Below are 27,800 nucleotides of genomic sequence, written 5' to 3' on the forward strand. Positions count from 1 at the left end.
AGCTCCTTTCTCTGTGATAACCCCAGCTGTGTCAAGTTGACACAAAACTAGCCAATACCGTTATCCACCTGAAGATATGATCTCTCCCTTGACCATAGACTTTCTACTGCTCACAAAATTTGGGTTAGGATCAATCTTGTGCAGGTCATATATAAGTATTCACACTGCACTGCAAAAAAAGAAGTTTTTATGGCTCAAACTGACAGTTCTAATCTATGGGCAAAAACATAGCTATTTAGGAGGTAATTTAATGACACATGTGTCCATTTAGCAAACAACAGCAGTAATTTCCTCATTAGGACTTATGATTTCCATGGCTATGGGCTTTGACCAGGTTTACCACACTAGAAAGGAATTACCTCCTGTTGTACAGACTTCAAATGCAATCAGAAAATGTTTGATTTTCTCTATAATATATACTTGGTACAGTTGTACCTGCTTGTCCATTTGATACTACAGCATGCAAAGGTTGTGCTAAGAAAGACTGCATGGTAATTCTACCTTAGCAGCCTGCATAGCACCTGTTGGCACTATGAGAACAAATCAGTAGGGCTGAAGCTCCCAGCTAGTGTCCAGGTTGATTTTTTTTTTTTCATATCCTGAGAGTGAAGCGTCTTCAGCCGTAGGGCCTACCATCTAGTTCTGCTGGGCAACAGACAACAGTGGTAATTGTCTGATTATTTGGGGGTCCTCAAGAGAATCCTTGACCAGCAACTCACAGAGAGGTGCCCTATCTCTGATACAGGCATTTTCATTTAATAATGTGCTTTCTGGGAGCAGCTTTACCTACATTTGCAGGGTTCTTCCACTTAAACACATTATTTCTACATTTCAATTTTAACTTATTTTCCCAATTGCCAGGCTTCTTTGTGGCATATTTATACACTGTGCTTTTAGTTGATTTTCTCTCAGAACCCCTTTGTTTCCTCCATGTCTCTATTATTCTCTCCAGTCAATCATTGTCACTCCTAGCATTTCCCTTGAAAGTAGAAAGGTCAGAATCATATTGTATATTTTCTAACCAATTAAGTCGAGAGTCAGATAGTGCTTATAATAACTCACCATTGTTAACAATGAGGCTTAAAGGCCAAATGTAAACATGGTAAAGAGATTCCCTAATTGCCTATGGCTAGATGTGTGCTTTATTTGGATATGCTGTGATGAGCTGGTACCCACAGAACATATAGCCATATGGAATTGAAGTTTCACTGTTTGTTATACGTATTGTTAGTCTGTGTATATACTCTAGTGTGCAATTTGTTATGTAAGAGATAAAATAAGCAGACAGCCTCCACTTTATGAGCTCCTTCATGTGTCATTAAACATTTCCAATACAATCATAGTTTACCATACTGGGAGTTAGCACTTCAGTGTAAGTGTAGCACTTGGAATAGTTACATTACAGTTACTTGACAAATTGCAAAAATGAAGTCTAAGGCCCCACACTGCCTAAATTTATTTCCTTTTTTCTTTTTTTTTCCTTTCTTTTTTTCGATTTTTGTTTGTTTGTTTGTTTGTTTGTTTTTCGAGACAGGGTTTCTCTGTATAGCCCTTGCTGTCCTGGAACTCACTTTGTAGACCAGGCTAGCCTCGAACTCCAAAATCTGCCTGCCTCTGCCTCTCGAGTGCTGGGATTAAAGACATGCTTAAAATTTATTTTATTTTATGTGACTGGTTATTTGGCCGGCACGTGTGTCTGTGGCACCACCTGCATATTGGTGCTGATAGAGGCCAGAAGGAATCCTTGGATTCCAAAACTAGAGTTTCAGATATTTGTGAGTTGCCATGCCATGGCTGGAAATTAGATTTGGGTCTTCAAGAAGAGCACTAAGTGACTTAGGAACTTTACCGTCCATCTCCAGCCCCATAATCCTAATCTTTGAATGTATTTATAAATAGTTGTGGGATCTTAGCGTGAATGAACATGTGGGTCTGCTTCCTAGACTCAGTGTTATGGAACAATGATGTCCTTCTCAAATTCAAGGCATGACTTTAAGACTTTTTATTACACCTTGTAGTGTTTTTCTCTTTCACCCCCTCAATTGAGCAACAAATAAAGACCTGAAGAGTTCGGTTATAGCTGTTGTAGTACAACTGCTGCCAAAGAGCTAAAATCAAAGAAGAGAAGGGATTGGGGAGTGGAAGCAGGATTCCAGGGCACCATGAAATATGTGTACTTTGCTTATAGAGAAGGTGATGAAAGTGTTCATTTCCTAAACAGGTGCCTTGGCTGAGAAAAAATCCATTAGGCAAATGACAGACACAAAAAGGACAAGAAAGCAATAAGCTCAGAGCACCACTATAAGTCTAACCAGTATCTTGCAATCTTCTTAGATACTATCAGTGAATTTTTACGATGATCTAAATACTTCATTATTGCGAACTTAAATATTTAGAAAATACAAATATGATTAAATGGTGTATGTACAATAATTTCTTTAGTCTCCTTAGTTGAATAATAATGATCTATTCTTAGAAATGTATAAAATATAGAAACCTAAGACACATTTTGTCATCAGTCACTACTAACGTGTGTGCTGGATCTGTACATGTGTAAGACTGAGGAAGAATGCACATGATGAGAAACTACTCATTGTACATTGTAACTTTTTATCTAACCAGTTGTATGCTGCATGATTTCAATCTGCCTTTCACAATCTGCCTTTCACATCTATAGATGAATAATGTTGAAAGTTTGTCAAGAAGACTCTAACAAGTGGTTTCGATATCATATCTTGTATTCCTCTTTCTTGTTCTTTAGTTTTGTTGTGGTGATCCCTCCCTTATTAAGGCAGTAAGCAGTGTCTGCTAGTTGGGCTGAGCTGCTTCACTGGCTTTTGATTTTTCACCCAGGAATGCAGAGACATTTTTCATTTAACATGTAAATATGAGACTACAATTACAACAACAACAACAACAACAACAACAACAACAACAACAAAGTAAAAGGAAAGAGGGGAGAAAGGAAGCATAGTAATAGTTGACTATTGTCCAATAAAAAATCAATATAGACTTTAAATCAGTTTTATTATTAAACAAAATAGAGTAAAGGCAGGATGAACAAGAATCTGGGAGAAGTTTACCTGTTATTATTCTTGTTATTGGATAACCTTGTTTTTTGCCACTGAGGACCCCCCTCCTTGCCAGCCAGTCAGTCTGTCATTCTCTTTCCTAAGCTGTTACTATCAAAACTTGATGCTTTTCACAAGTTCACTTCATTAGTAAAGTGTCAGTACAACAGAGTTTGATGGAACAAAATTGGTGAGTTAACTTTTGATCCTTCTAGACAGCCTTACTCAGAGCACTGATATCAGTGTTCATCCTTGTCCCAGACCTTTAGCTCATATGTTGAACAGCCATTCTTACAAAGGACTTATTGTATGCTTTCTTCAAAAGTAAGTTTTATAAAGCTCCTGGGATAAAATCATATTCATGCATAGTCCTCTCCAATCTAACAAAAACAATCTTGGGATTTTAAAGTCTCTGTTATCATCTTGTAATCTAATTTTATTGATTCTGACACCCGAACAACTAGCATTCACATCTGTACTATGTAGGAGCATGTAAAACTTGGCTATATGAATATACAGAAAGACTTGACCGTATGCACACATAGGAAAACTTGACTGTATGTAAATATAGGAAGATTTAACCATACTTGAATGAGTGTACATGTAGAGAGCGTCATCTTTTTATTCCATTAAAAAATAAAAGACATTCAAAGTAGGGAGTACAGGCCCTATTAAATATCAGTGTACCCGGACACTGTCACAGGTTGATGTCTGGAGTCATCTTGTGCCTCTGAATCATGTAGTATGTGTGAGTGAGAGAAGAGAGAAGAGAGAAGAGAGACAAGAGAAGAGGTGAGAGGAGGGAAGAAATATCTACTACATTAAACTCTAACACATGGATTTAGAAACCACTACCCTAAGAGAGATAAATGAATCTGATAATAAAACTCACTTAATTTAGATTGGAATATATGTAAAAAGGTCAAATAAACATAAGGCCCTTACCTTTATTTATAGATAGTTATACATGTAAGAGGTAAGTTTGAAAATACATTGTTAAACTAAAATGGTATTTCTTTACACAAAGTATGTTTCTTTTTCTTTTGGGTGGGTAAAATTGAAATAAATGCAATCTGTGTAAGAGTTAGCGCCTATGTTTTTCTCATTGCTCTTGATTGTCTCCAAATGGAGAGTATGTGGTTTGTAAACAGGTAGCCCAGAGGGAAATATGTATTGATTTTTTTTCAGCTATAATAAAAAGGTATGGATTATAAAATACATGTATTTCTTCACTGTATGTTGTTGTTGTTCCCTAATCTCTTTATCACATCTCACAAAGTTAGTCCTAATATCCATGGACTTTATCACACAGTGGACTAACTGTGTATTACAACAAAACAACAACAAAGGTATTGCAAGAGAAGGAAGTTATACTCCTCAGCTGCAGGATTGAGTGCTGCAGAGGAGAGCCTAAGAGCCAGGGAAGAGCAGCCCCAGCACACACACACACACACACACACACACACACACACACACACACACACACACACAAACAAACATTGGGTCTGGGACTAGCAAAGATGAAATATAGATTTAGTAAGTAGTAGTTCAGGAGTATTGGAGGTGAGGCATTACCAACATGGAAGTTTGAGAGTGGCCCAGCCATTGAGCTGATTTAAGCATATTAAATATAAGGCTGTGGGAGTGCATGTGTGTGTGTGTGTGTGTGTGTGTGTGTGTGTGTGTCTTTCATTCAAGAATCCAGAGAATTTGGACAGGCAGCTAGGAATTTATGCATTTGCCGCCAGGGAGATTGGAACAGATTAACCATATGACTTTGCTAACAGCCTTAATTTATTTTTGTGTTGCTGTGGTAAAATACTACCACACAAGCAGTGTAAACGAGAGCTTTGGCTCACAATTCCTGTTACAGTCCATAATGGAGGGGAAAGCAAGGCAGCAGGAAGGATCTTGAAACATATGGTGGTATTACATCCTTAGGCAGAAGACAACGATGAAAGCATGTTAGCGTTCAACTTCCTACTCTACTTTATTCATTCTAGAATATCCTGCCCATGGAATGCTCCAACCCACAACTAACATGAGTCTTCCCACATCAATTAATGTAATCGATATAATCCCTACTGGTACACACAGACACTGGTTTACTAGGGTGACTCTGGGGTTATGTCAAGGTGACAATTAACATGAACTATCACACCAACACAAACAAATAGGATAATTCCAAACTGATGGCAACCATTACCTTCTGTGACTAAACTGGCTGTTAGATGAATAAAATATGCCATATTTCACCAGTACCTATAGAAAGGATATGATTTTCATGTTTTTATATAATTTACTCTTTAAGTAAAAAGGAATAATGTCATTTTCTGAACTGTATAATGATAGTTCCTTCTTATATATCATAAACATGATTGCATAGTTGCTAATGATATATACTAGATATCAGTATTTAGCAACTCCAGCATGGCTTAGGGCTTATATTCGATTGACTATTTGTATTGAAACAAAAATATGTGTCAATGTGAAAATTATCAGGAAAAATGGAGGAAAGAATCTGAGACAGCTTGGCCATTGTTTATCTAAACATTAATGGCAAGAAAGAGAAGATGCCCCTCATCAGTAGCCTATTGACAAAACCAAGAATTTGAAAGTAGAAGGGAGACTTTTATAGGAGAGAAAAGGTGAGGTAGTAGAATTTAAGATGGGCAATGGGCTAGATACAGTTAAGATAGGTATAGGCTGCATGAGTGTATGAAATACCACAGTGAAGCCAACTATTCTTTACAATTAGCAGTCACTAGTCTTAAAAGTCTATATAGTACTCTCTTTAGTACTACTCATCTCTCCTCTAGAAGTATATAGATCATGAATGTCAAAGCACATTAGTCCTACAGTATCATTCTCATTTAATAGTGAAGCTCATTAAATAACTGTTATCTCAGGGGATAATGCATTGTATAGATGTGCTTAGCATTTATTACCTATGACATTTACGTTCTCATTTGCAGTCTGACGAACAACATAGAAATAAGACTGATCAGTTAAGCTGGGCAGTGGTGGCACAAGCCTTTAATCCCAGCACTCGGGAGGCAGAGGCAGGCGGGTCTCTGAGTTCAAGGCCAGCCTGGTCTACAGAGTGAGTTCCAGGACAGCCAGGGCTACACAGAGAAACCCTGTCTCAAAAAAAAAAAAAAAAAAAAAAAAAAAAAAAAAAAAAAGACTGATTGATTAATTCAAAATACGCATGCACCTAGGTGAAAAATTTAATTTTAATGACAGTTTTTTGAGTTTCTGATTCAAATGCAATCAGTACAAAAAATGTTTATAGCTGATACACTGGAAAGAAATTCGCCTAGTCAGCCTTGGATGAAAGTATAATTACTTCCATTTCTAATCTTTTATAATACCCACTAAATATTGTGGGTGACTAGAGTTTCTGACTGACATTCTGTGTTATATTGCACCTTAAAACAAAGGATGCAAATTTCTAGAATAGAATGCAGAATGATTGTTTAGCATATTTTCATCAATTCATAATTAAGTAAAACATAAGAATTTCTCAACTGCAATGTGTTTCTAAAAACTATGTCAATAAGTAGACAATAGTGATGATGATGCTAAGTTCCACAATTCAGTACCCTGTGGGTTTATGCATGGATGTACACGTGTGTGTCTCTGTGTGTGTGTGTGTGTGTGTGTGTGTGTGTGTGTGTGTGTCTGTGTGTGTGTGTGTCTGTGTGTGTACACTATTTACACATGCACTGCAACTGTGTCTGGTTATTTATTTATTTATTTATTTATTTTTGGTTTTGTTTTGTTTTTTGTTTTTTCGAATCAGGATTTCTCTGTATAGCCCTGGCTTTCCTGGAACTCACTCTTTAGACCAGGCTGTCCTCGAACTCAGACATCTGCCTGCCTCTGCCTCCCAAGTGCTGGGATTAAAGGTGTGCGCCACCACTGCCCGGCTGGTTATTTATCCTTAAACCTATTAGAAGCCCTCATTCAGTCATTTCCAGGCACTTGTGTTATCAACGCTATGCTACCGAAGTTGCAAGGATTAGATTCCTAAATAGAAAGGGCTCAGGGGTGAATGCAACAAAAAGACCTGATAGTTAATGGAAAAACCATGTCTGATTGTTACGGGGCTTAGGGTACTTGTGCATAGGTGGTTCTGTTCTAGACTGCAGTGCTTGTTCATGTCAGAATCATAAAATGCAAAGAATTTGACAGAATTTGGTCTTTTTCTATCAAATTTGAAACAACTTTTAATCTTTTGCAGCTCAATATCCCCTTAGGTAAATGGTTAAGGTTTAAAGAATATGTTTTTGTTAGTTAGTTTGTTTGTTTGATTGTTTTAGGATTCTTTGTAGCTCAGCAACACAGTGAAGTTCTGATCCTCTTGCACCCACAGTTGGAGGTGTGTGTGCTATTGCAGTGATTCAGGAGTTCACATCCTTTTTGTATTTGTTTAAATTTGGGGCATGTGCAATGATAAGATCAAGGTTTGACAAATGTATACTGTACTTTCAGAACTGTAAGATATATTATTAACACAGCTGACATTTTAGAATGTGAAAGAAAATACCATAAGCAATATTTTCATTCATGTTCACAGGAGGTTCAACACAACTGCCAGCTTCATAGAATATCATTTTGCGCAGATGATAAAACTGACAAGAGGATATTCACTTTCATATGCAAAGATTCTGAGTCAAATAAACATTTGTGTTTTGTATTTGACAGCGAAAAGTGTGTAAGTATGCCAGATGTTTTAGGGAGGTTTGTTCTCTTTTACAAGCCATGAATTGTCTTGTTTCCCGCACTAACGAAATATTTGGAAATGAATAAGGTCTGCAAACATTTAACTGCAGTAATAGATTCATCCTGTCATGAGAACAGGCTTCAGGATTCATCCAAACTAAATCTTCTGTTCATTAGCAAATACTTACATGCAAATTTCTTTTATTAGAGCATCATGGCTACTTTTATTTGTTTGCATTAATCTCAAAACCATTCACTTTATTTTAAATTTTAATCTAAAAAGTTATTAAGTAACATTTGCATGATACAAAGAGGAACAGTGAGCAAAATGAGGTTTCTTTTTTTTAATACAATGAATTCAGTGAACACAAGTATTTTAATCTAAGGAATAAATGCTATTTAACTTTTAAAAATTTTTCCAATTCTTTGAGAATTGGTGTTTGACGCTTATTATTCAGAACATTTCATATAACATAAATAGTGATATCCCCTTCTGAGTGTGTGTGCATGTGTGCGTGTGTGTGTGTGTGTGCTGTGAATGAAAATTTAAAGTTCTTAGCAAGTAAGGACATTAGGAAATTCTGAGTCATGTCTCAATTTCTTAATCATCCAACATCTTAAGGAACACACTGTGTCTTGCTTACCAGTATAAGCTAACTTTATCCATAACCAAGTCTGAGTTCTGTTATAAAACCTAAGATGGAGCACATATTGTTGCCATTAATGGTGTCAGTAGAAAAGCATCCAACCTCAGCAACACTATTGGATTAAAATGAAAATAGAACTCAACTCATTTAGATTCTATTTTTTCCTTGTTCTCAAAAATAGAAAATTACTAGTATCTTGATTAAGTACTTTATTTCCCTGTCTTTACCACAGGGTCTTTTTTGAGAATAAATACTTCTATATTTCATATCTATTTCTTCCATCAGGTAGATAACAGATGCCCAGTAATTTTATTTTCTGATACAAAATACAATGCTGAAATTTACCCAAAGTAGCTATTTTTTATATCATTTAAATTTTAAAGTTTTTAAAAGCAAGTTCCCATGGTGACCATGAATCCATGATCTTAAGATCATAAGGTCAATAGATCATAAGATCATCATACCATAAGTTCTGTTCATAATTTTGTAAAGAATACAGAACATCTCATCTAAAAAATATGCTTATCAGTTCAAGTCAGAATTCTTTAGACAAGAAGGAACTTCACACATTACTAATGGTAATCACATTAGTTTTAAAATTTATCCCATTGCACAAACGCACCATTGTTACAGTTTCCTATGCTTTCACAAATTGTTATTTGTAAATAATTTTGTTTGTATGATTGAGAATATTAAAACTGATATTCTTAAAATATTTTTTATTTTAAGATACCACATTCTTTTACAGTATGGATCAAACTAGTTAACTAGTTCTTTCATTTTTTGCCTTGAACATGGAAATCAACTTAGTTGGGATTCTCTGAAGTATTTCATAGTTAAAATTTATAATAAATATTAGCATTGTTATAGTTTTGTGCTGATATATAATCCTTTCCTTGATACCTATCTAAATCTGTGATATGATCATAAAACAACACATTGTACAAAGTACACATTTTTTAACCTCAAGGGCATTTTATTAGAACTTAATTGTTGAACTTATATGAAATGTAAACTTTTACTATCAGTAGCTGCCTTTAGGAAAAGAATGGGAAGAATGAAGGGATCAAACCCTGCCATTTGAGGTATTGACAAGGAGGCTTCACCACATGTGGCAGAGGAAGACATTAGAGAAGGAGTAAGAACTTCCAAAGTATCAGGGACGCAGAAAGAGCCGGAGAAAGCCTGCTTAGGAAAAAAGAAAGATAAAAAGAAAAAGAAACATATTCATGCTTTTCTGAGTAATTCACAAAATGGGATGACTTACAAAGCAGCATGATGTAGTTCAGTAAGCTGCTGCACAAGGACACTGGTCTCCTTAAAGAAATAATTATTCTGTCTATCTCTTCAACATGGCTTAAGTCAAACACATACTCCTATGGGTGAACACTTTTCCCCCCAAATACTTTGTCAGGCTTGGAAATGTTTAATAGTAGGAAAACTTGAAGTCCACACAAAAAGTGTTAATAGAGATAAAATCAAGTTTTAGATATTAAAAAGAATGGAACATTTTATTAAAAAAATGACTTTATGCATGTAACAAAAATCTCAAAATACTCAACCAAGTTCTCTGAGAAATGCTGAGAAATAGGCAAATACACTATTACAAAGAAGACGTTTTGGTCGACATAAGATGAAGGGTTATTTTACTGGGTATTTCTTACATGAGTATGAAGTACTTCCTACATGTATTATACATGTAAAGTTATCAAAAATGAGTAATAAATTTGATGAACCATAAACAATAAACAAAAATTTTGTACATGATAAATAAATTAAATATTCTTCAGCATCCATGAGACATTCGTTAAGTATGTATTGCTGTGCACCAACTCCAGTAGAAAGACAATAATGACAGTGACAATGGTAGCTACTGCCATCATTGTCCCAGGAACATGGCTGCTAAGAGTACAATGGATAGGTGTTCTTGTAAATTTGGCAACAGCTCTTAAAGAATAGTTGGCAGCATATACTGAGTGTCTGTATTCTTTGACAGCAATTATCATTCTGATAATCTATCTTAAATGCATTCTATCAAACATGAGAAGAGAGAAAAAGAATTATGAGAAAATAGTAGAAAAGCAAATGCAAAAGAGATGGAGACTAGTCAAGTATGCCAAAACAATTCAAGAGAATATCATTTGCTTTCAAAATGACACTAATGGAGCATACAAAAATGCTTTAAAATCTAGAAAAGCACAACATCAAATTGGTATATGTTATGCAATTGTATAAAGAACCAATTTTTAATGTATTATATCATTAAAGAATTAGTTATGAACTACCTTTTATGATTTAAAATGAAAGATGGAAAGAAAAAAAGAAAACCTATACTTCCTACCTTCCATTTTAGGTGGGATTTTGTTTTGCTTCCATCTTTGTAACATTCTATTCCATTGTAAACTACTTAAAAATATATTTCTACTGAAATCACATAACCTTTGTACAATAGCAACCCAGGCTTTTCTACTGTTTTAAAGACTATTTTGAACGTAAATAATTTTTATAAATTTTTGAACGTAAGAATTTTTGAAGGCAATTAAAACTTGCTTATATTTAGTCCTGTAAATTAATATCCACAATAAATAAATAAATAAATAAATAAATAAATAAATAAATAAATGGTAAACTATGAGGCAATAAATATATACAGATAGTTTCAATCAAAGTGACAGAGTTACAAATTCTGTTTTTTATTTCTTTGGGTGTAATTGTAGTGTTTACGGTGCTCTGCTACATATTAGAGTTACTGCAGATACCAAATATGACTTCGATTTAACAATCTCAAATATAATGGATAGTTAAGTTGATTAAATAAAATCAGTCCATGCTGTATACCTGACAGATGCCTGGAAGAAAAGGGCCACTATAGCAATGTACTGAGAGCAACTGATGAATACTGGCTCATTTAATCTTTTCTGTGGTGGTTGCTATAGTGAAGTACACCTCTAAAGGTAATGACAAAACAAGCTAAGGCTGGGATAAGATGTTTGAAAACCTCTCAGGAGACAGAGAGCTATGCAATGTGACCCTACCTCAAAACAATAAAGCAAAACTCCATCATTTCAGTTTCTTTCTAATTTAGATAGAAGCCTTATCTACTATACTATAGATTACAGTTCCCCTTTCTAGTTAAAGCCTGCTATGTTAATGAAATTTTAGACTTATGCAACTTCCACTAATTATCTAAAAAAAAAAGGATTTATTGTCAAAACACACATGCATCATTAGTTCTAAGTAATTTATTCCACCTAATATATTTATGTTTATAGTAGAAATATTTATAATAAAATCTTATATTTCATTTTAATTTTTGAAACACCATTTTAAAATTAGATATTCTTTTGTTCTTTGTATGTCATTATGTTACATTAGGTGAAAAATAAAATTTTCTAGTTCAATAATCCACCCTAACATGGTTTGCTGATAATCAAATCTGAAAGCTCAGTTATTTTCCTTCATGTTTTTTAAAATATCATAAATTGTGAGTCAGATTCTTGAGCTACTAAACACCATTGAATTACCTTATTCTGACAAAGACGGTCTGCAAGCCACAAAAATCACTTTAGCTAATAATATCATTGGAGATACACTTACAATAAGACTGACATATACTATTTTGATCCAAGTATATAAAAGTTGCTCAATGACTAGAAATATTTAGGACTATTGATATTTCCTTAATGCTGACTGGATAGGAAAATAAAATCCAGTCTTGTTTTACTTTGTAAAATAACTTGAAAGGATAAGCAGTGTAGCCCAGTTAGTAGCATGCTTGTGTGAGGCCCTGCTTTCATTTGCCAGTACTCCATAGATCTGATAATGTGGTCAATGTCTTTAATATCAGTACTCTGAAGACAAGGCACAGTGAAAATACCAGAGCCTTGCTAAAAATAAAGCTTAAAACAACATTGACCTGGATGTCCATGTCCAGTTTAGTGTGAGTCCCTATGAATGGGATGAATCATTGATTTAAAACTTGTCTAGAAGAGAAAAATTAATAGTAGAGGAAGAAAATTGAGGCCCATCATTTAAAAAATGGGCTTCATTATGATAAATTCCCAGAAGGAGAAATTAATATTATTTTCTCATGCTTTCTCCACCCTACCCCCATACTGAAGTGTTGGAAACTCTATAGGTCTTTCTGTATTTGTTCCATGATTTGCACTATCTAATGAGAACATCAGACAAACATATAATTTTACAAAATTGCTTCTTAATTACATGCATCTTAATTAATAGGAATGTTAATCATCCTGTCTTCAGAGCCATTATGGAGACTAATTTCGTACCATGCATAGACGTTTTATTATAGCTGCATGTTCAAAAGAAATTAGGTGTTGTAAAAAGAGTATGATCTTCAAGAAATAGTTATGGATAGTTCACATGAAGTTGAATGTTATTGATGGTGAATCAATAATGTTGCCATGTGAATTATCTTTTCTTTATACTGCACATATTAAAAATTTGAGAAAAGCATGTGATCTTATTAAAATAAAAAGATAACTTCCATAATTTAAAAGGTAGGAAACTAGCACTGGAGAGATGAGTAGCTGCTCTTCCAAGAGTCCAGGGTTCATTTTCCAGCACCCATATGATAGCTCACATTATCTCTAACTCCAGTTCCAGGTAACCTTGCTGGCCATTGGGGATACTAGCATGCATGTAATATCCAGATATTCCTGAAGATAAAACATCAATATGCATGAAACATGTTTTAATTGATAATCAAAGGTAGGAAGTTAACCATCATTAAAATAGATATCATTCCTGGGCATTGGTAGGGAGGTGGGTAGAATATACATGAACTGGAGGAGGTTGAAAACATGATCAAAATCTAGTATACAATATAAAAAATAGAGCAGGTCCTACCTATCTTTTGTTATACAAAAAATTACAAGCATGATACCCCATTTTTAAAATTGGAAACAAAGATTCATGAAGAATCCAATCTACCATAACTACTATTATAACATTTTAATATTACACTCATTTCCAGAGTCTAATACAACAGAATTCCTTGCATATATTTTTATTTAATTGTTTGCGCCTGTGTGTGTGTGTGTGTGTTTGCTGTGTATGAGTGTAGGTATGCATTTATAATGTCACAAATGTGGAGGTCAATGGACAACCTTAAGGAGTTGGCTCTCTCTTTCCATTATGTGAGTTTCCTGGTTGAATTAAGGTTGTCAGGATTGACAGAAAGTGCCACCACCATTTTGTTGAACTTATAGGTCTGGGTTTTTGATTTGTTTTGTTTTGATTTGTTTTTTTTTTTTTTTTAACATAGATTTTTTAACTCGACTCTTTGGGTAAATGGCACTTTCACTTATTTAGTACTTTTACTATAGATTATTGTGATTTATTTTTCATAGCTTTCTTTCCTTTTGTAAAATAGAGATATCTATGATTTATGCATACATTTTACATTTTTATTTTGTATAGCAAAAGTCCTCCTTTAATGCTTAGTTTTAGATAGTTCATGATAGATTAAAACTATCACAATTTAAGTTTGTTAAAGGGGAATGTTTTTAATATTTAACATTAGCACTATTCTTTCATTAAAAACGGGAATTTATCTTATTAATTATGGCATTTGTCAGTGCATTGCATCAGTTAGTGCCTTATTAAGACTCTTTGGGTTGATTAAGTAAATCACTTTTTCATGAATGCCTTATGCAAATGTCATGAAATTGTAGAGATTTCGATGAAGAAGGCATGAACTTTAGATGTCTACAGCAGTTTTTTTTTTTCCTTGATAGAGTATATACCAGGTTCAATTGAGATGACAACTGTACTGTGTTCCATTATCATTATTATACAAAAATATGAACTGTTTACCATCACCAAAAATTAGGAGCTCTCATAATATTTTACATTTTGATCATCTCATCTGTTTAAGATCTGAACCTTATTTGAAACTTTTCACTTCTATGAGGATTGTGAACCAAATGGATCTACTTGCTCCATTGGAAAGGGTGGGCTTCCCTGGAGATTTCCGTGGACTCCACCCAGGAGGCTTTAATCATGTTACTACCCAAAGTATAAAAACCTTCTCACTAGGAAAAGGAAACAATAGCCAAACAAGAGAATTCCCAGGATCTAGTTAAATTTTTATATTTAATTGCTAGTAAGTATTTAAGGAAGGGAGAAAAACAGAAGAAAGCTCTTCAGTTTAAGCAGAGCAGGCTGCATAGGGAACTTGCACAACTTTCTCACTTTAACTGTCCAGTGGTGGCCTCCTTTTACACTTGATTTTACTCTTGAGGATGAAGGGGTCATCATTCTTAGGCCACTGAATAATACTTTACATGCCTGTTAAATATCTAGCCCTGATCCTTATTATCCTTTCGGAGAACTTCCTACTAATGTCTCCCACTATTTTTCTTTGGGGCTTGGTATTAAATCACAGTTTGATGTCTTATTGTTAACGTGAATATCTTCATTGTGTGATTTTTACAAAGGCTGAAGAAATTACATTAACAATTGGCCAAGCTTTTGACTTGGCATACAGAAAATTTCTAGAATCTGGAGGAAAAGATGTAGAGACAAGAAAACAGATTGCTGGAATGCAGAAAAGAGTGAGTAAGCTAAGCTCCTTGTTTCACCTTTGTCCGATGCTCATACTGGGAAGTTTGCATGTCATCAAACAAACTGAGAAGGCCTGCCATTAATTGTCCCTCACAAAGCGGGAGCTGCTTTCACCATATTCCTTTAATTCTTCCTCCTGGATCCTCTGCACAGTCTTTAACTGTTTTATATTGAATTCCCACAAGAACTTAGTGTTCTCATGTGATTTTGCTTCACTTCCTGATGCTTCTCATGGGGATCAGAGCAGCAGAGGCAGCAGATGCTGGGTAAGTGGTTTCCCATGCAGATCAGATTCCTTTCTAACTCAATTATGCCCTTTCTCCACCGTTCAGAGTCTTGGTGAGCAACTTTGTGTTCTGGTTGTACTCCAAGATTATGGGTATAAATTGCACAGCTCAACAAGTAAATACAACAACGAACATTAGGAACATAAAATTTACACACACAAGAACCTTCTTTAATTTATTGTCTTTACAATGACCTAGGATCTTCTGATATTTCCCTAGCTTTTTCAAGTCATTTTCTTCCTTGTGTATAAGATAATATTTGAATTTCAATAGAATAAAATACTATTTGCTAATGTAGCTGAGATAACTACCAATATTTTCCAAGAAAAAAAATCCTTAAAGTTATTCAATAATCTTTTGATTTTTAGATCCAAGACTTAGAAACAGAAAACATGGAACTTAAAAATAAAGTACAAGATTTAGAAAGCCGGTTGAGAACAACTCAAGTATCCACGTCTCCAGTAAGTACATTGAGTAAGTGTATGATGTTATGATGTCAACACCTACTGGTCATGAATACTGCACTAATTCAAACCGTAGTTTTTGGTTAACACCAAACTAAATTTGGTAGAGATGAAGATCAGTCAGCATGGAGATTTTTCATATCTAAATCCCATAGGTAGTTCAAACACAGTTGTTTTCATGGTATTCTTTTTGCTACCTCATGTCTCATAAAACAATTTAAATCTCACTTCGATCATAACTTTAACATAAGGCTTGCCATTTGTGACAAAGTCTATCTTTCATTCATGCCGGTTACTGTTTACTGGGGTTAGACACAATAGCCATGCTATCTGGCCCTACAGTGCTGAACTTCACTTTAGGAAATAGACCAAGAACCAGACGGTGTACTGGACGACACTTGCTTCAGACACTGAAATGAAACAAGTGTTGTTCAGATATTATGCAAGCATTTGTCATGAAACTATTTGTGTCTGACCTGTTACATTTTAAAATCCTTTCCTCAGTTCTTGGGATGATATCATTATTAAGTGAGTTTGGCAAAAGGTATTATTTGTTAGAGAGGTACACTTTATTTTTATTATTTATTTATTTATTAAACTTTATTTTTATTAGTTATTTTGTTTATTTACATTTCAAAAGACATTACTGTTCCCAGTTTCCTCTCCAAAACCCCCTGCATCCCATCCCTCCTTACCCCTGTCTCCACAAGGGTGCTCCCCTACCCACATGCCCAGTCCTGCCCCACCACCCTAACATTCCCCTACACTGGGGCATCAAGCCTTCATAAGACCAAGGGCCTCACCTTCCTTTGATCTATCCTCTGCTACATATGCAGCTGGAGCCATGGGTCCCTCCTGTGTTATTTGGTTGGTGGTTTAGTTCCTAAGCGCTCTTGGGGGTCTGGTTGGTTGATATTGTTGTTCTTCCTATGGGGTTGCAAACCTCTTCAGCTCCTTAAGCCCTTCCCCTAACTCCTCCATTGGGGTCTCCCTGCTCAGTCTAATGATTGGCTCTAAGGATCTGCATCTGTATCAGTAAGGCTCTGGCCTGGATGAGACTCTTGAGAGACATCCATATTAGGCTCCTCTCAGCAAGGACTTCTTGGCATCAGCAATAGTGTCTGGGTTTGGTGCCTGTATATAGTATGGATCTCCAGGTGGGGCAATCTCTAGATAGCCTTTCCTTCAGGCTCTGCTTCACTCTTTGTCCCTGTGTTTCCTTTAGACGGGAGCAATTCTGGGTTAAAATTTTGGACATGGGTGGGTGACCCCATCTCTGAATTGGACTGGGGGTGGAGGGCATGCCTAACCTCTGGATATGGTCTCTATTGGACATCGTACTACCTGAGGACCTAGCTATACCACCCCTGGGCATATACCCAAAAGACGCTTCAACATATAACAAGGACACATGCTCCACTATGTTCATAGCAGCCTTATTTATAATAGCCAGAAGCTGGAAACAACCAAGATGTCCTTCAACAGAGAAATAGATACATAAAATGTGTTGCATTTACACAATTTTATTCAGCCTTTAAAAACAATGAATATATGAAATTCTTAGGTAAATGGATGGAACTAGAAAATATCATCCTGAGTGACAGTCACAAAATAACACAGTGGGGTTAACATTAGCTGAAATTCCCAACAAAGGGGAGAGGGAAATACACTTTAAAGCTATATTTTTTTCTAGCAAAGATGTATTTAGAATGGGGCATTTTCCCTGTTTAATAACCTGTGCCACTAATAATCTTCATTAATGAATGTATTTTATTCACACTAAATTTAACTTAAAACATGGTTATGTGAGTTGAACCCAATTGTGAGACAGATAAACTGTTGCAAGAATTTTGAACAATTTTCATCTATAATATATATGTACATACATATATATAATTATATACCTATAATTTTATAGACTTAACATCATAATGGCTTCCCAGTTCATCACCTTGAAGAAGGATGCTTCAAACTAGCATGCCCTAGAAGTTGGTCATTTTTCTCTTTTTTACTATAAACTCATGTTTTTCCTTGATCTGTGTTGAGAGAGTTGGTATAACCATTGCTTGACAGCATTGATAACAGTCAGCTGCTATGGCTGAACAAAAAAAACCTTGGCGACTCCTGAGTACAGACAGTGTGCTCAGCAGGCCTTAGAGCCTCCTAAGGTCCAAGCCATCTTAGTATAACCTTTCTTATTTTTTCTTCACTATATATTCCACTCAAGGGATTTGTGGTATTGTGTTTTGGCTTATTAACTTCCCTCTTCTCAAAATACAGAACAATGGCTCAAATTCATTCTGCTTTGACTCTAAAAATGCAAAATGCTACACACACTCTTTAAAGCTATAGTAAAATGCTTAGTACAGTCCTGCTATATAATAGAAAGTGTGAGAGAGGCTATTTTTTGAGGGAGTTTTGAGTAGTTGTTTCTAAAATTTATCAGGCTATGTTTTGGTTTAGCCTTTGAGTTGCCAAGGGAATAAAATAAACACATTAGCATTTTGCATGCAAACCCAAAGAATATTCACCAATGTCCTTTCTTGGAGGACAGAAGTCTAAAGCCTTATCATTGAAGCAGATTTGGGAGGATCAAATGGACTGAGGACACATTCACAAAACTGCTCCCTCTTCAGCACATCTTACAAATACGTCTCAAGGCAGACACTGTCTGGCACAAACACTGGGTACCTGAGAAAAGATGGATTAAGTGCTGAGGTTATAAATGATCAGGATTACTCTTTTATAACTGCAATTTTGCTACTGCTATGAATCATAATGTAAATACTTGATATACAGGATATCTGATACACATCTTCTATGAAAGGGTACTTTATCTGTTAAAGGGGTTGCAACCTACTATCTGACTGAGAACCACTATCGCAGAGTGTGCAATGACTTTTCTCACCACAATTAAATGATGTATGAAAAAGGACATAGAAGATTTTTGATTCATAGAAGACAGTCAATTCAGAAATATTCTAGAATTCTAAAATTTAGACAAAATTAAGTGATGACATTAAAATATGAATTTATGAGAGTTCTGATCTACTAGTTTTGAAAATATTGTTATAGGCTTTTGTTAACCTGCTTTGGTTCTCCCAGTACAGTTTTAATTAAAAGGAATTACATATTTCTTCCCTTCTTTTCCTCCCTTTCTACTCTCCCAAGTACCCTTTCTCCAGTACTTCTATGACCACCTAGTCCCTCCCATTCCTCCACTCTCAAAATGACAGTCCCTTTTTCTTTGATTGTTATTGTTACATGTATGTGTGTGTGTGTATGTATGTGTATATATATATATATATATATATATATATATATATATATATATATATATATATATGTTTTCACAAATATATAAATTCAAACTATTGAGTCCATTTTGATCTTTGTGTGTATATGATTTGAGTGCTTGTCTTTTTAAAGATAATTAACAAATATCTTTGCTTTTCACTTTCTATTTTACTTACACAGCAGTGAAAATAAGCTGGCATAATAATCCTAAGTACAGCTATATTTACTTTACCACAGTAAAAATAATTTCCCACATTTCTTATTCAAAATAAAGAAACACATTTATGTTATATAAACTATCTAACATGAAGTACTGTCATGCTTAGGAATGTCCAGTTTTAAAGATCTGGAATGCTTCAAACTATTGAATTAAAAAAAATGACAGCTGTGTAATAATGAAAATACAAATTGAAATGTATACTTCTGTTATTTAGTGTCTTGTAATTTTTTTAGGTTTACCAATTATTGTTAAGCTAGAAATAAGGTTCTTTCATGTGAAACTTTCATGTTATGTTCAAGTATACCCTAGGAAAGAACACCCCACTGAGTGCCCACAGAGTGCTCTGGAATTGAAATTCTAGACATTGTACATTTTTTTTTTGTTTTGAACTCAGAAATAAAATATAAAATGCTTGCAAAATTAAGAACCGATTAAGGATCCCACTGTTCATATATGATAATATAAATAAATTTTATATACATGATTAAATTGTCATGGGATGCCAAATAAGTATTCATTGTGTTCATGCTAAATGGAGCAACCCCCTGCCCCAAACAGATGGCCTCACCACTGACAGTCCCAACACACAATGTTCACAGCCCTAAATTCCACTCAGTTAGCTAAGTCATAGGTTCCTTTTTCTGGCCAATGAAATAAAGCTTGGTACTATCCATTATAAGTATCTCCTTATTACATCAAGATTCTGGAAACCTCATGTTGGTTTCAGAAATTGGTCCTTATGCTAACATATCATTTAGATACACTGAGAAATTTCCATTCCTTGAATCCATGGTTTGCTTTTTTCCCCTGTGTTCTCGTGGTTTGGCAATAGATGAGAGGCTGGGTTTTCTGCCATTTGGGACTAATCATCTAGGAACAATCTGATTTCCATTTATTATATTCACATGGCAGTGGTGCTTATATTTATATTTGAAAAGAGGGTTTATTTTGCCCTCTTGGCCTCATGAACACCTTTAAGTTAGCTTCTTTAAAATATTTGGGCACAACAAGTCAATTTTTTCCTCTTGGTTCTTATGCCTAGAAACTTGCAGTTTAGCTTCACTAACTCCACAAGCTTTCAGACAAATCAAGCTATTGCCAGAAAGTTAAATGAAAAGAAATTGTACTTTGGAGGAGTACTGTCTATTGCTGGGTAAAACAAATGTCTCCCTTTCTGTGTTAGATAAAATTCCACTTTTACATAATCAACTGTGCAGCCACTGATTAGATTTCATAAGACAATTACTACCTAAAATGTGTATTTTGTTGCAGGTAAACAAGCCTGATTATTTATCTTTCTAGTCCTTTCTCAACTGCTCTTGAAGTCAAGCTAGGCAAGAGCACATTATGAAAACTCTCAATTACACAACAAACTAAATGTGAATCTCTAAACAAAGGAATGAGGTTTAAACATGAACATCAGTAAGGAACATTTGTGGCCCATGGGAAATGATTACCAGATCTTGGCTACACATTCAGCATTCCTGGCTGCATAGAGATGATCCAGGGACTAACCCTATAGAATGGGAAGCAAGTATGTTTTCTTTCCGGTTCTGTTGTTCAGTACCTGCTCACAGCATTGAACCTATGTTCCAAGTTTTGTTTGTTTGTTTGTTTGTTTGTTGGTGATTTGTGACTAGGCAAATCATAGCCATTTATCTTGCATGAATTTTAAAAGAAATACAAGGTAATAGATCTCACAATTAGAAATTATACATCCACATTATCAAATCTACAAAACTGGAATAGTACTTTCCTGGTGGTTTAAGTGTTACTCTTAAGGCTTATTTTTTAAAGTAATATTTAAAAATGTACAAAGAGCAATTACCAATTGCGGAGAGTGAAACAATTAGTCCTCCCCATGAATGAGCCTGTAATAGTTATCTATTACTTAACCCTGACAACATAGAAGAATAGGCAACACTCCAATGGACTCAGCATGCTGCACCTCTATATGGATGCATTTATAAACATATGTAACAATAATAAATTTGACAATAGTTTGAGAGGAATGAGGTGATTATATGGAAGGGATATGGAAAGCATTTGAGGGAGGAGTGGAAGAAGATACATGATCAAATTATATTTAAATTTAAAAAATCTAGATTAGATAAAGCACCGTAAAAATGAATTTTAGATGTATGAGGCCACCTGGCAATCTGGAAACTGATCAGAACACAACTTCCCACCAACTCTAGCCACCCTGCTGCCCCAGAGCTGGGGCAGATTTCAGTTGAGTCAGGCACTCAGCTTCCCAGTTGGCCTCATACTCATGCATGTCTGCATTTTGAGTCTTGATACAAAAGTGAGGACATAATAAGTAAAGTGTTTATGCAGAAAATATACACTAACGGTCATTTTACCTAAACAGCCAATCCATCTCTTTATACATACAACCATCCCCATGTTTGTTTTATCCTAAGAGCTCTACCATGAACCACTCTGGGTAACCTTTCCATAATCTAATAGGAAAAGCAAAACAAAAAAGAAAAAAACCAAACCAAAACAAAACAAAATCTTCTATTCCTCTCCAATGAAAAAATTCATCCTTTAATTAGTATGGCAGTTTTTATAGGAGATAATACATATATTTTACCTTGTCTAAAAGTTTTCTAATTCTCCCATTTTATATTCATTTTTGGCTGAATTTTCAGCAGATCTTAATATTCATTTTTAATATCTTCCCAGTCTCAACCTGCATTGAATAATTTAATAGTTTGGGTATTATATTGTTATTAATTTATTTTACAAGGTAGCTGTTTATTATTGAAAACTTGATAAAATTATTCAGGTATAAAATGTATTGAAATGAGAATCAGTTAATTGTTCTGTACTTATAAATGCAAGTTAGTATGCTCTGCTTTTAAGTACACAAAAACTGAATTTGAACGCTTATAATTAAGAAAGTAGTCTATTGTATTCAACTGTTTATTTTAAAAACCTTATGTGAAGTTCATTTCCAAATATTTGTTTTTATTCAAAGAGTTTCCAAGGTGTTAATTATTTTTGACAAGAATGGCAATTATTTATAATATACAAAAGCTCGGCATGTCTTGCTTACCCATCCTCAAATGTGTTCACGTTATTGCTGTTGATCTGCATTGAAAACAAATTCCTGTTGTTTTCTTTTGAGTATTTGCTGTATTAGCTCAAACCACATTAAACTATAGTTACCTTTTAGAGAATGGAAAGTTATATGACTACCCCCAGGGTTGTGTTTGTGTATTTTACATGCATATGACATTCTCGGGATAGGAATATGCCTGCCTTAGTCAGCACACTAATTCCTATCTTCATTGCAGGCCCATGGTGTGACAGTGATGTCTCCTTCCACTGATATCTTTGACATGATTCCATTTTCCCCAATATCACATCAGTCTCCAACATCTGCTCGCAATGGCACACAGCTACCACCCATCCCTAGCAGATCTGCTGAGACCAGTAAGTACTCTAAATATATCACTATTCTTGCTATACTTGGCTGAATTTTCAATCTTTCACATTTTTTAGAAATAAAATAGCAAGCTAACAGCTTTAATTACTGAAGTATTATGCTTATATGTATGTTTCAAATTTGATTAAATCTATTTTGCTTTATTATTGAGAAAAGAATACTAAGCACATCCCTATTTGCAAATTGAACCTTATATGAACAATAATATTTTACTATAAAGCTACTTGCCTCATACTGCGCATTTGTGTTTATATAATATCTTAACATTGTTAAAAATAACTAGTCATAATGCAGTTATTTTGTTATGTGTTTACTAGAGTAGTTTACATAGTCTTGTGCATTCATGAGTCTTTAGTGGAAGGATATGTAGAGTGAAAATTCTATAATTTCTATAATTCTACGATGTGTATAGTATTATGTAAGGGGTTTGTCTTTGAGATACTAAATATCTAAAAATGTTTTTTTCAGATATAACTTCTATATATCTGTAAAAAAAAAGATTAAAATCTCCCCTTGGTATATAGAAAGCATTCAGAAGATATTCATTCTCTGGGTCTGAGTAGGTGTCTTAGTCAGGGTTTCTATTCCTGCACAAACATCATGACCAAGGAGCAAGTTGGGGAGGAGAGGGTTTATTCAGCTTACACTGGAACGCAAGCAGGTCAGGAAGCAGGAGCTAAGGGCCTGGGTGGATGTTACTTACTGGCTTGCTTCCCCTGCCTTGCCCAGCTTGCTTTCTTATAAAACCCAGGACTACCAGCCCAGGGATGGCACCACCCACAATGGGTCCTCCCACCCTTGATCACTAATTGAGAAAATGCCTTACAGCTGGATCTTATGGAGGCATTTCCTGAAGGGAGGCTCCTTTCTCTGTGATAACTCCAGCTTGTGTCAAGTTGACAGATGACAAACATATCACTATTAAGCTTTAACCCTTACTTTCTATAAATGTCAGCTCACTGGAATTTTTCAAAGGACCAACTCAGAATGGGCATATATGATGAACGAGATTTTTTTTTTTTGTTTTTGAACTAAAACCCCCATAGCACACAAAGCAAAAAATAGATATTCTGGTTTACTTTTTATTGCTGTGATAAACACCATGACCAAAATCACCTTGGGGAAGTAATGAATTATTTCAGGGAAGTCAGGACTGGAGCTCAAGGCAGGAACAAAGCAGAGATCACATATGGAGGAACAGTGCTCACCAACTTCCTCCCTGGCTCATACTCTTAACAGCCTAAGTCCAATTGTTCATAGTCGACTGGGACCTCTTAAATCAATTACCAATGAGAAACATGTCACACACATGCCCACAGTCTAGAATGAAGGAGGAAGCCCCACGGGTGAGAGTACTTCTTCCTAGATGTGTCAAGCCAGCAAACAAGATTCATCAGCATCATCATGAACAAGTGATGTTACTTCAGGCAGAGAACCTTCTGTCTCATGAAGGAAACATTAAAGTAAATACTAATGCACAGAATAGGTGAAAGTATGTGTGACATCTAAAATATGTAGATTACCCCAATTTTTCAATTAAAAACACTGGCGGTTCCTCAGAAAATTGGACATAGTACTACCGGAGGATCCAGCAATACCTCTCCTGGGTATATATCCAGAAGATGCCCCAACTGGTAAGAAGGACACATGCTCCACTATGTTCATAGCAGCCTTATTTATAATAGCCAGAAACTGGAAAGAACCCAGATGCCCCTCAACAGAGGAATGGATACAGAAAATGTGGTACATCTACACAATGGAGTACTACTCAGCTATTAAAAAGAATGACTTTATGAAATTCCTAGCCAAATGGATGGACCTGGAGGGCATCATCCTGAGTGAGGTTACACATTCACAAAGGAACTCACACAATATGTACTCACTGATAAGTGGATATTAGCCCAAAACCTAGGATACCCAAGATATAAGATACAATTTCCTAAACACATGAAACTCAAGAAAAATTAAGAATGAAGTGTGGACACTATGCCCCTCCTTAGAAGTGGGAACAAAACACCCTTGGAAGGAGTTACAGAGACAAAGTTTGGAGCTGAGATGAAAGGATGGACCATGTAGAGACTGCCATATCCAGGGATCCACCCCATAATCAGCATCCAAACGCTGACACCATTGCATACACTAGCAAGATTTTATCGAAAGGACCCAGATGTAGCTGTCTCTTGCGAGACTATGCCGGGGCCTAGCAAACACAGAAGTGGATGCTCACAGTCAGCTAATGGATGGATCACAGGGCTCCCAATGGAGGAGCTAGAGAAAGTACCCAAGGAGCTAAAGGGATCTGCAACCCTATAGGTGGATCAACATTATGAACTAACCAGTACCCCGGAGCTCTTGACTCTAGCTGCATATGTATCAAAAGATGGCCTAGTCGGCCATCACTGGAAAGAGAGGCCCATTGGACACGCAAACTTTATATGCCCCAGAACAGGGGAACGCCAGGGCCAAAAAGGGGAAGTGGGCGGGTAGGGGAGTGGGGGTGGGTGGGTATGGGGGACTTTTGGTATAGCATTGGAAATGTAAAGGAGCTAAATACCTAATAAAAAATAATAATTTAATGAAAAAAAAAAAAAGAATGCACCCAGAAAAAAAAAAAAAAACCCACAGGCAGCAGATATACCATACAAGAAGATAGTTCAACATTATTGGCTGGGTACATGAGAAAAATGCTCAAGAGCAGTATTACTTAGATAAATATGTATCAATGCCAAATGAGATTTTACCTCACATGAATGACAATTTTATATGTATACATATATATATATATATATATGATACAATTACACACACACACACACACACACACACACACACACACACACACACACACACACATATATAAAACACACGACTACTAGCCCAGGGAGGCATGACCCAATGGTACTCCCACCCTTGATCACTAATTGAGAAAATGCCTTACAGCTGGATCTCATGAAGGCATTTCCTGAAGGGAGGCTCCTTTCAGATATTAGAGAAGGGATCCTTGTACATATTACAAAGACTAGGAAGACAAACCAATACAGATTTAAAAAAAACAATAGAGATTTTTCAAAAAGCTAAAAGCTAAAACAAAGTACTACCATGCAATCCAACTATTGTAATACCTGCTGTGTGTCTAAAGGAGGTGATACCAGCCTGTATCCAAACATAAGGCTTAATTATCAATAAGTAGAAGGAAACAAAGTTCTTTTGTTTGTTTTGTTGCTTGGTTGCTTGGTTTTGTTGTTATTGTTGTTTTGTTTGTTTGTTTGTTGTGTTTTTTGTTTTTGTTTTTTCGCTCTTTCAATGTTTCTGTCCCCTGTTCTGCAATGTTCCCTGAGCCTTGGGAGTGAAAGTAAGAGTGTCTCTCATAGGTGTATCCACTGGGACTGGACTCCAAAATTCTATGGTCTGAGTGGTTTTCTGTTGTAAAGAAAAGTTTTGAAACCTAACAAACTACTCTGCTGATGAAGTCTTGGCTATTGTAGGAAAATCTACAATTATTAAATTTCAAAACCAGAATAAACCCTAACAGCAATCTATAAGCACTTGTTCTTATACCCACAGATAAGGCTATCCTTCATCAGCAGAGTAGGATAAGTAGAAGGAAACAAAGTTCTTTCAACTCCCTAACTTTTCTCAACTTCATGGCCTCCTCCTCCTATTCATATAATTCGTCCAGCCAAATTTGTGTTGCTCTGAGAAGTGTGGGTCCATTCATAGAAGATACGCCCTATAAAAAAACTGGCTCTTACATACCTAGAAGTCAACATATATAAATAATTCCTCAACTAGAAGTCAGAAGCTCTTGACGACCTTTCTTCTCCATGCTGAAATGTTAACTTGCTTGATGTTGAGCAGAACATCCCAGCCAATGGGAGTTTATGAGTACAGTGATTCCATCCTATCTGCATGACACTGCTTTGTCCCACTCCTTCCTAATCTATGGACAGTCTTTCTATCTCCTCTTCCAAAATTCTTCCGAACTTTAAGGGATGAATCATTTAGATACCTCATTTGTGGATGAGTACTTCAACAATGTTTCTTCTCTACACTTTGATCAGTTGTGAGATTTTGCATCACCATATATTGTACAAAGAAGCTTCTTTATGAAGTATGAAAGTTACACTAATCTACAGGCATAGAAATCTGAATTTAGAAGGCAGTTTAGTGTTTGGTCATTTTGGTAGAATAATAGTAGTTTCAATTTGGGGCGTGTGATCTCTTCAATCATGGGTTCTTAGTTGGATTAATAGAACCAGATATGTTTTTCTTTCTCCTATGGACCAGTCCTTAAATTCAATCTAAAAGCAGTTAGTTACCATCATAACAATTATTGCACTATTGAATTCATGACTATATCTTACCACATCAATCATTATCACAGTTCAGAGAATTCACAACGGGATAAGACTGTTAATAATGTTTTTTTTTTCTTAGTAGCCAAGTCTAAATAGCCATGGAAGTATGAAAGCTAGCCAGCTTGACTAAAGCTTCCTTGTCAGTGCCAACTTGATTTCTCCATGTCATGTGATCCAAGTGTGTAATTTCTTCAGCAATAGCATCTTTATATAAAGGTCTGATTATCAAACAAGAACTTTAGTGTTGTGGTTTAAATAGGAATGGTCCACATAGACTGCTGTCTGAATGCTTGGCCCATAGGGAATAGCACTATTAGGAGATAAGGCCTTGTTGAAGTAGGTATAGCATTGTTTAGGAGTGTGTCACTATGGAGGCAGACTTTGAATCTATGCCCAGTGTGGCACATAGTCACTTCCTACTGCCTGGAGATCAAGATGTAAAACTTTGAGCTACCTTTCCAAGACCATGTCAACCTGCATATCTTCTATGACAATAATGACCAAACCTTTCAGCTGTAAGCCAACCCCAATTAAATGTTTTCCTTTGTAGGAGTTGCCACATTCATGGTGGTTTTTTTTTTCCACAAAAATAAAACTATAACCAAGACAGATGTTGGTAGCAGGGACTGAGGTACTTCTGTGATAGGCATGACTATGCTTTTGTTTGGAAGCATGTGGAGATT

At 35.5% G+C, this 27,800-nt stretch overlaps 1 protein-coding gene across 5 annotated transcripts in view; it reads left to right on the forward strand.

Annotated features, from left to right (window-relative positions):
* Gulp1 (GULP, engulfment adaptor PTB domain containing 1) overlaps window positions 1–27,800 on the forward strand; it is a 245,459-nt gene that overhangs the window by 206,981 nt on the left and 10,678 nt on the right. For 3 of the 5 annotated variants that reach the window (XM_006496277.4, XM_006496276.4, XM_011238599.3), the window contains exons 6-10: window positions 7,654–7,791; window positions 14,911–15,027; window positions 15,280–15,303; window positions 15,693–15,785; window positions 22,608–22,746. In XM_006496277.4, the coding sequence (XP_006496340.1) occupies window positions 7,654–7,791; window positions 14,911–15,027; window positions 15,280–15,303; window positions 15,693–15,785; window positions 22,608–22,746 (511 nt within the window). The remainder of the gene's footprint in view (window positions 1–7,653; window positions 7,792–14,910; window positions 15,028–15,279; window positions 15,304–15,692; window positions 15,786–22,607; window positions 22,747–27,800) is intronic. The other 2 variants (XM_006496278.4, NM_028450.3) reach the window with 1 other exon arrangement.

This window comes from Mus musculus, chromosome 1, assembly GCF_000001635.26.
Source record: "Mus musculus strain C57BL/6J chromosome 1, GRCm38.p6 C57BL/6J".
Taxonomy (NCBI): Eukaryota; Metazoa; Chordata; class Mammalia; order Rodentia; family Muridae; genus Mus; species Mus musculus.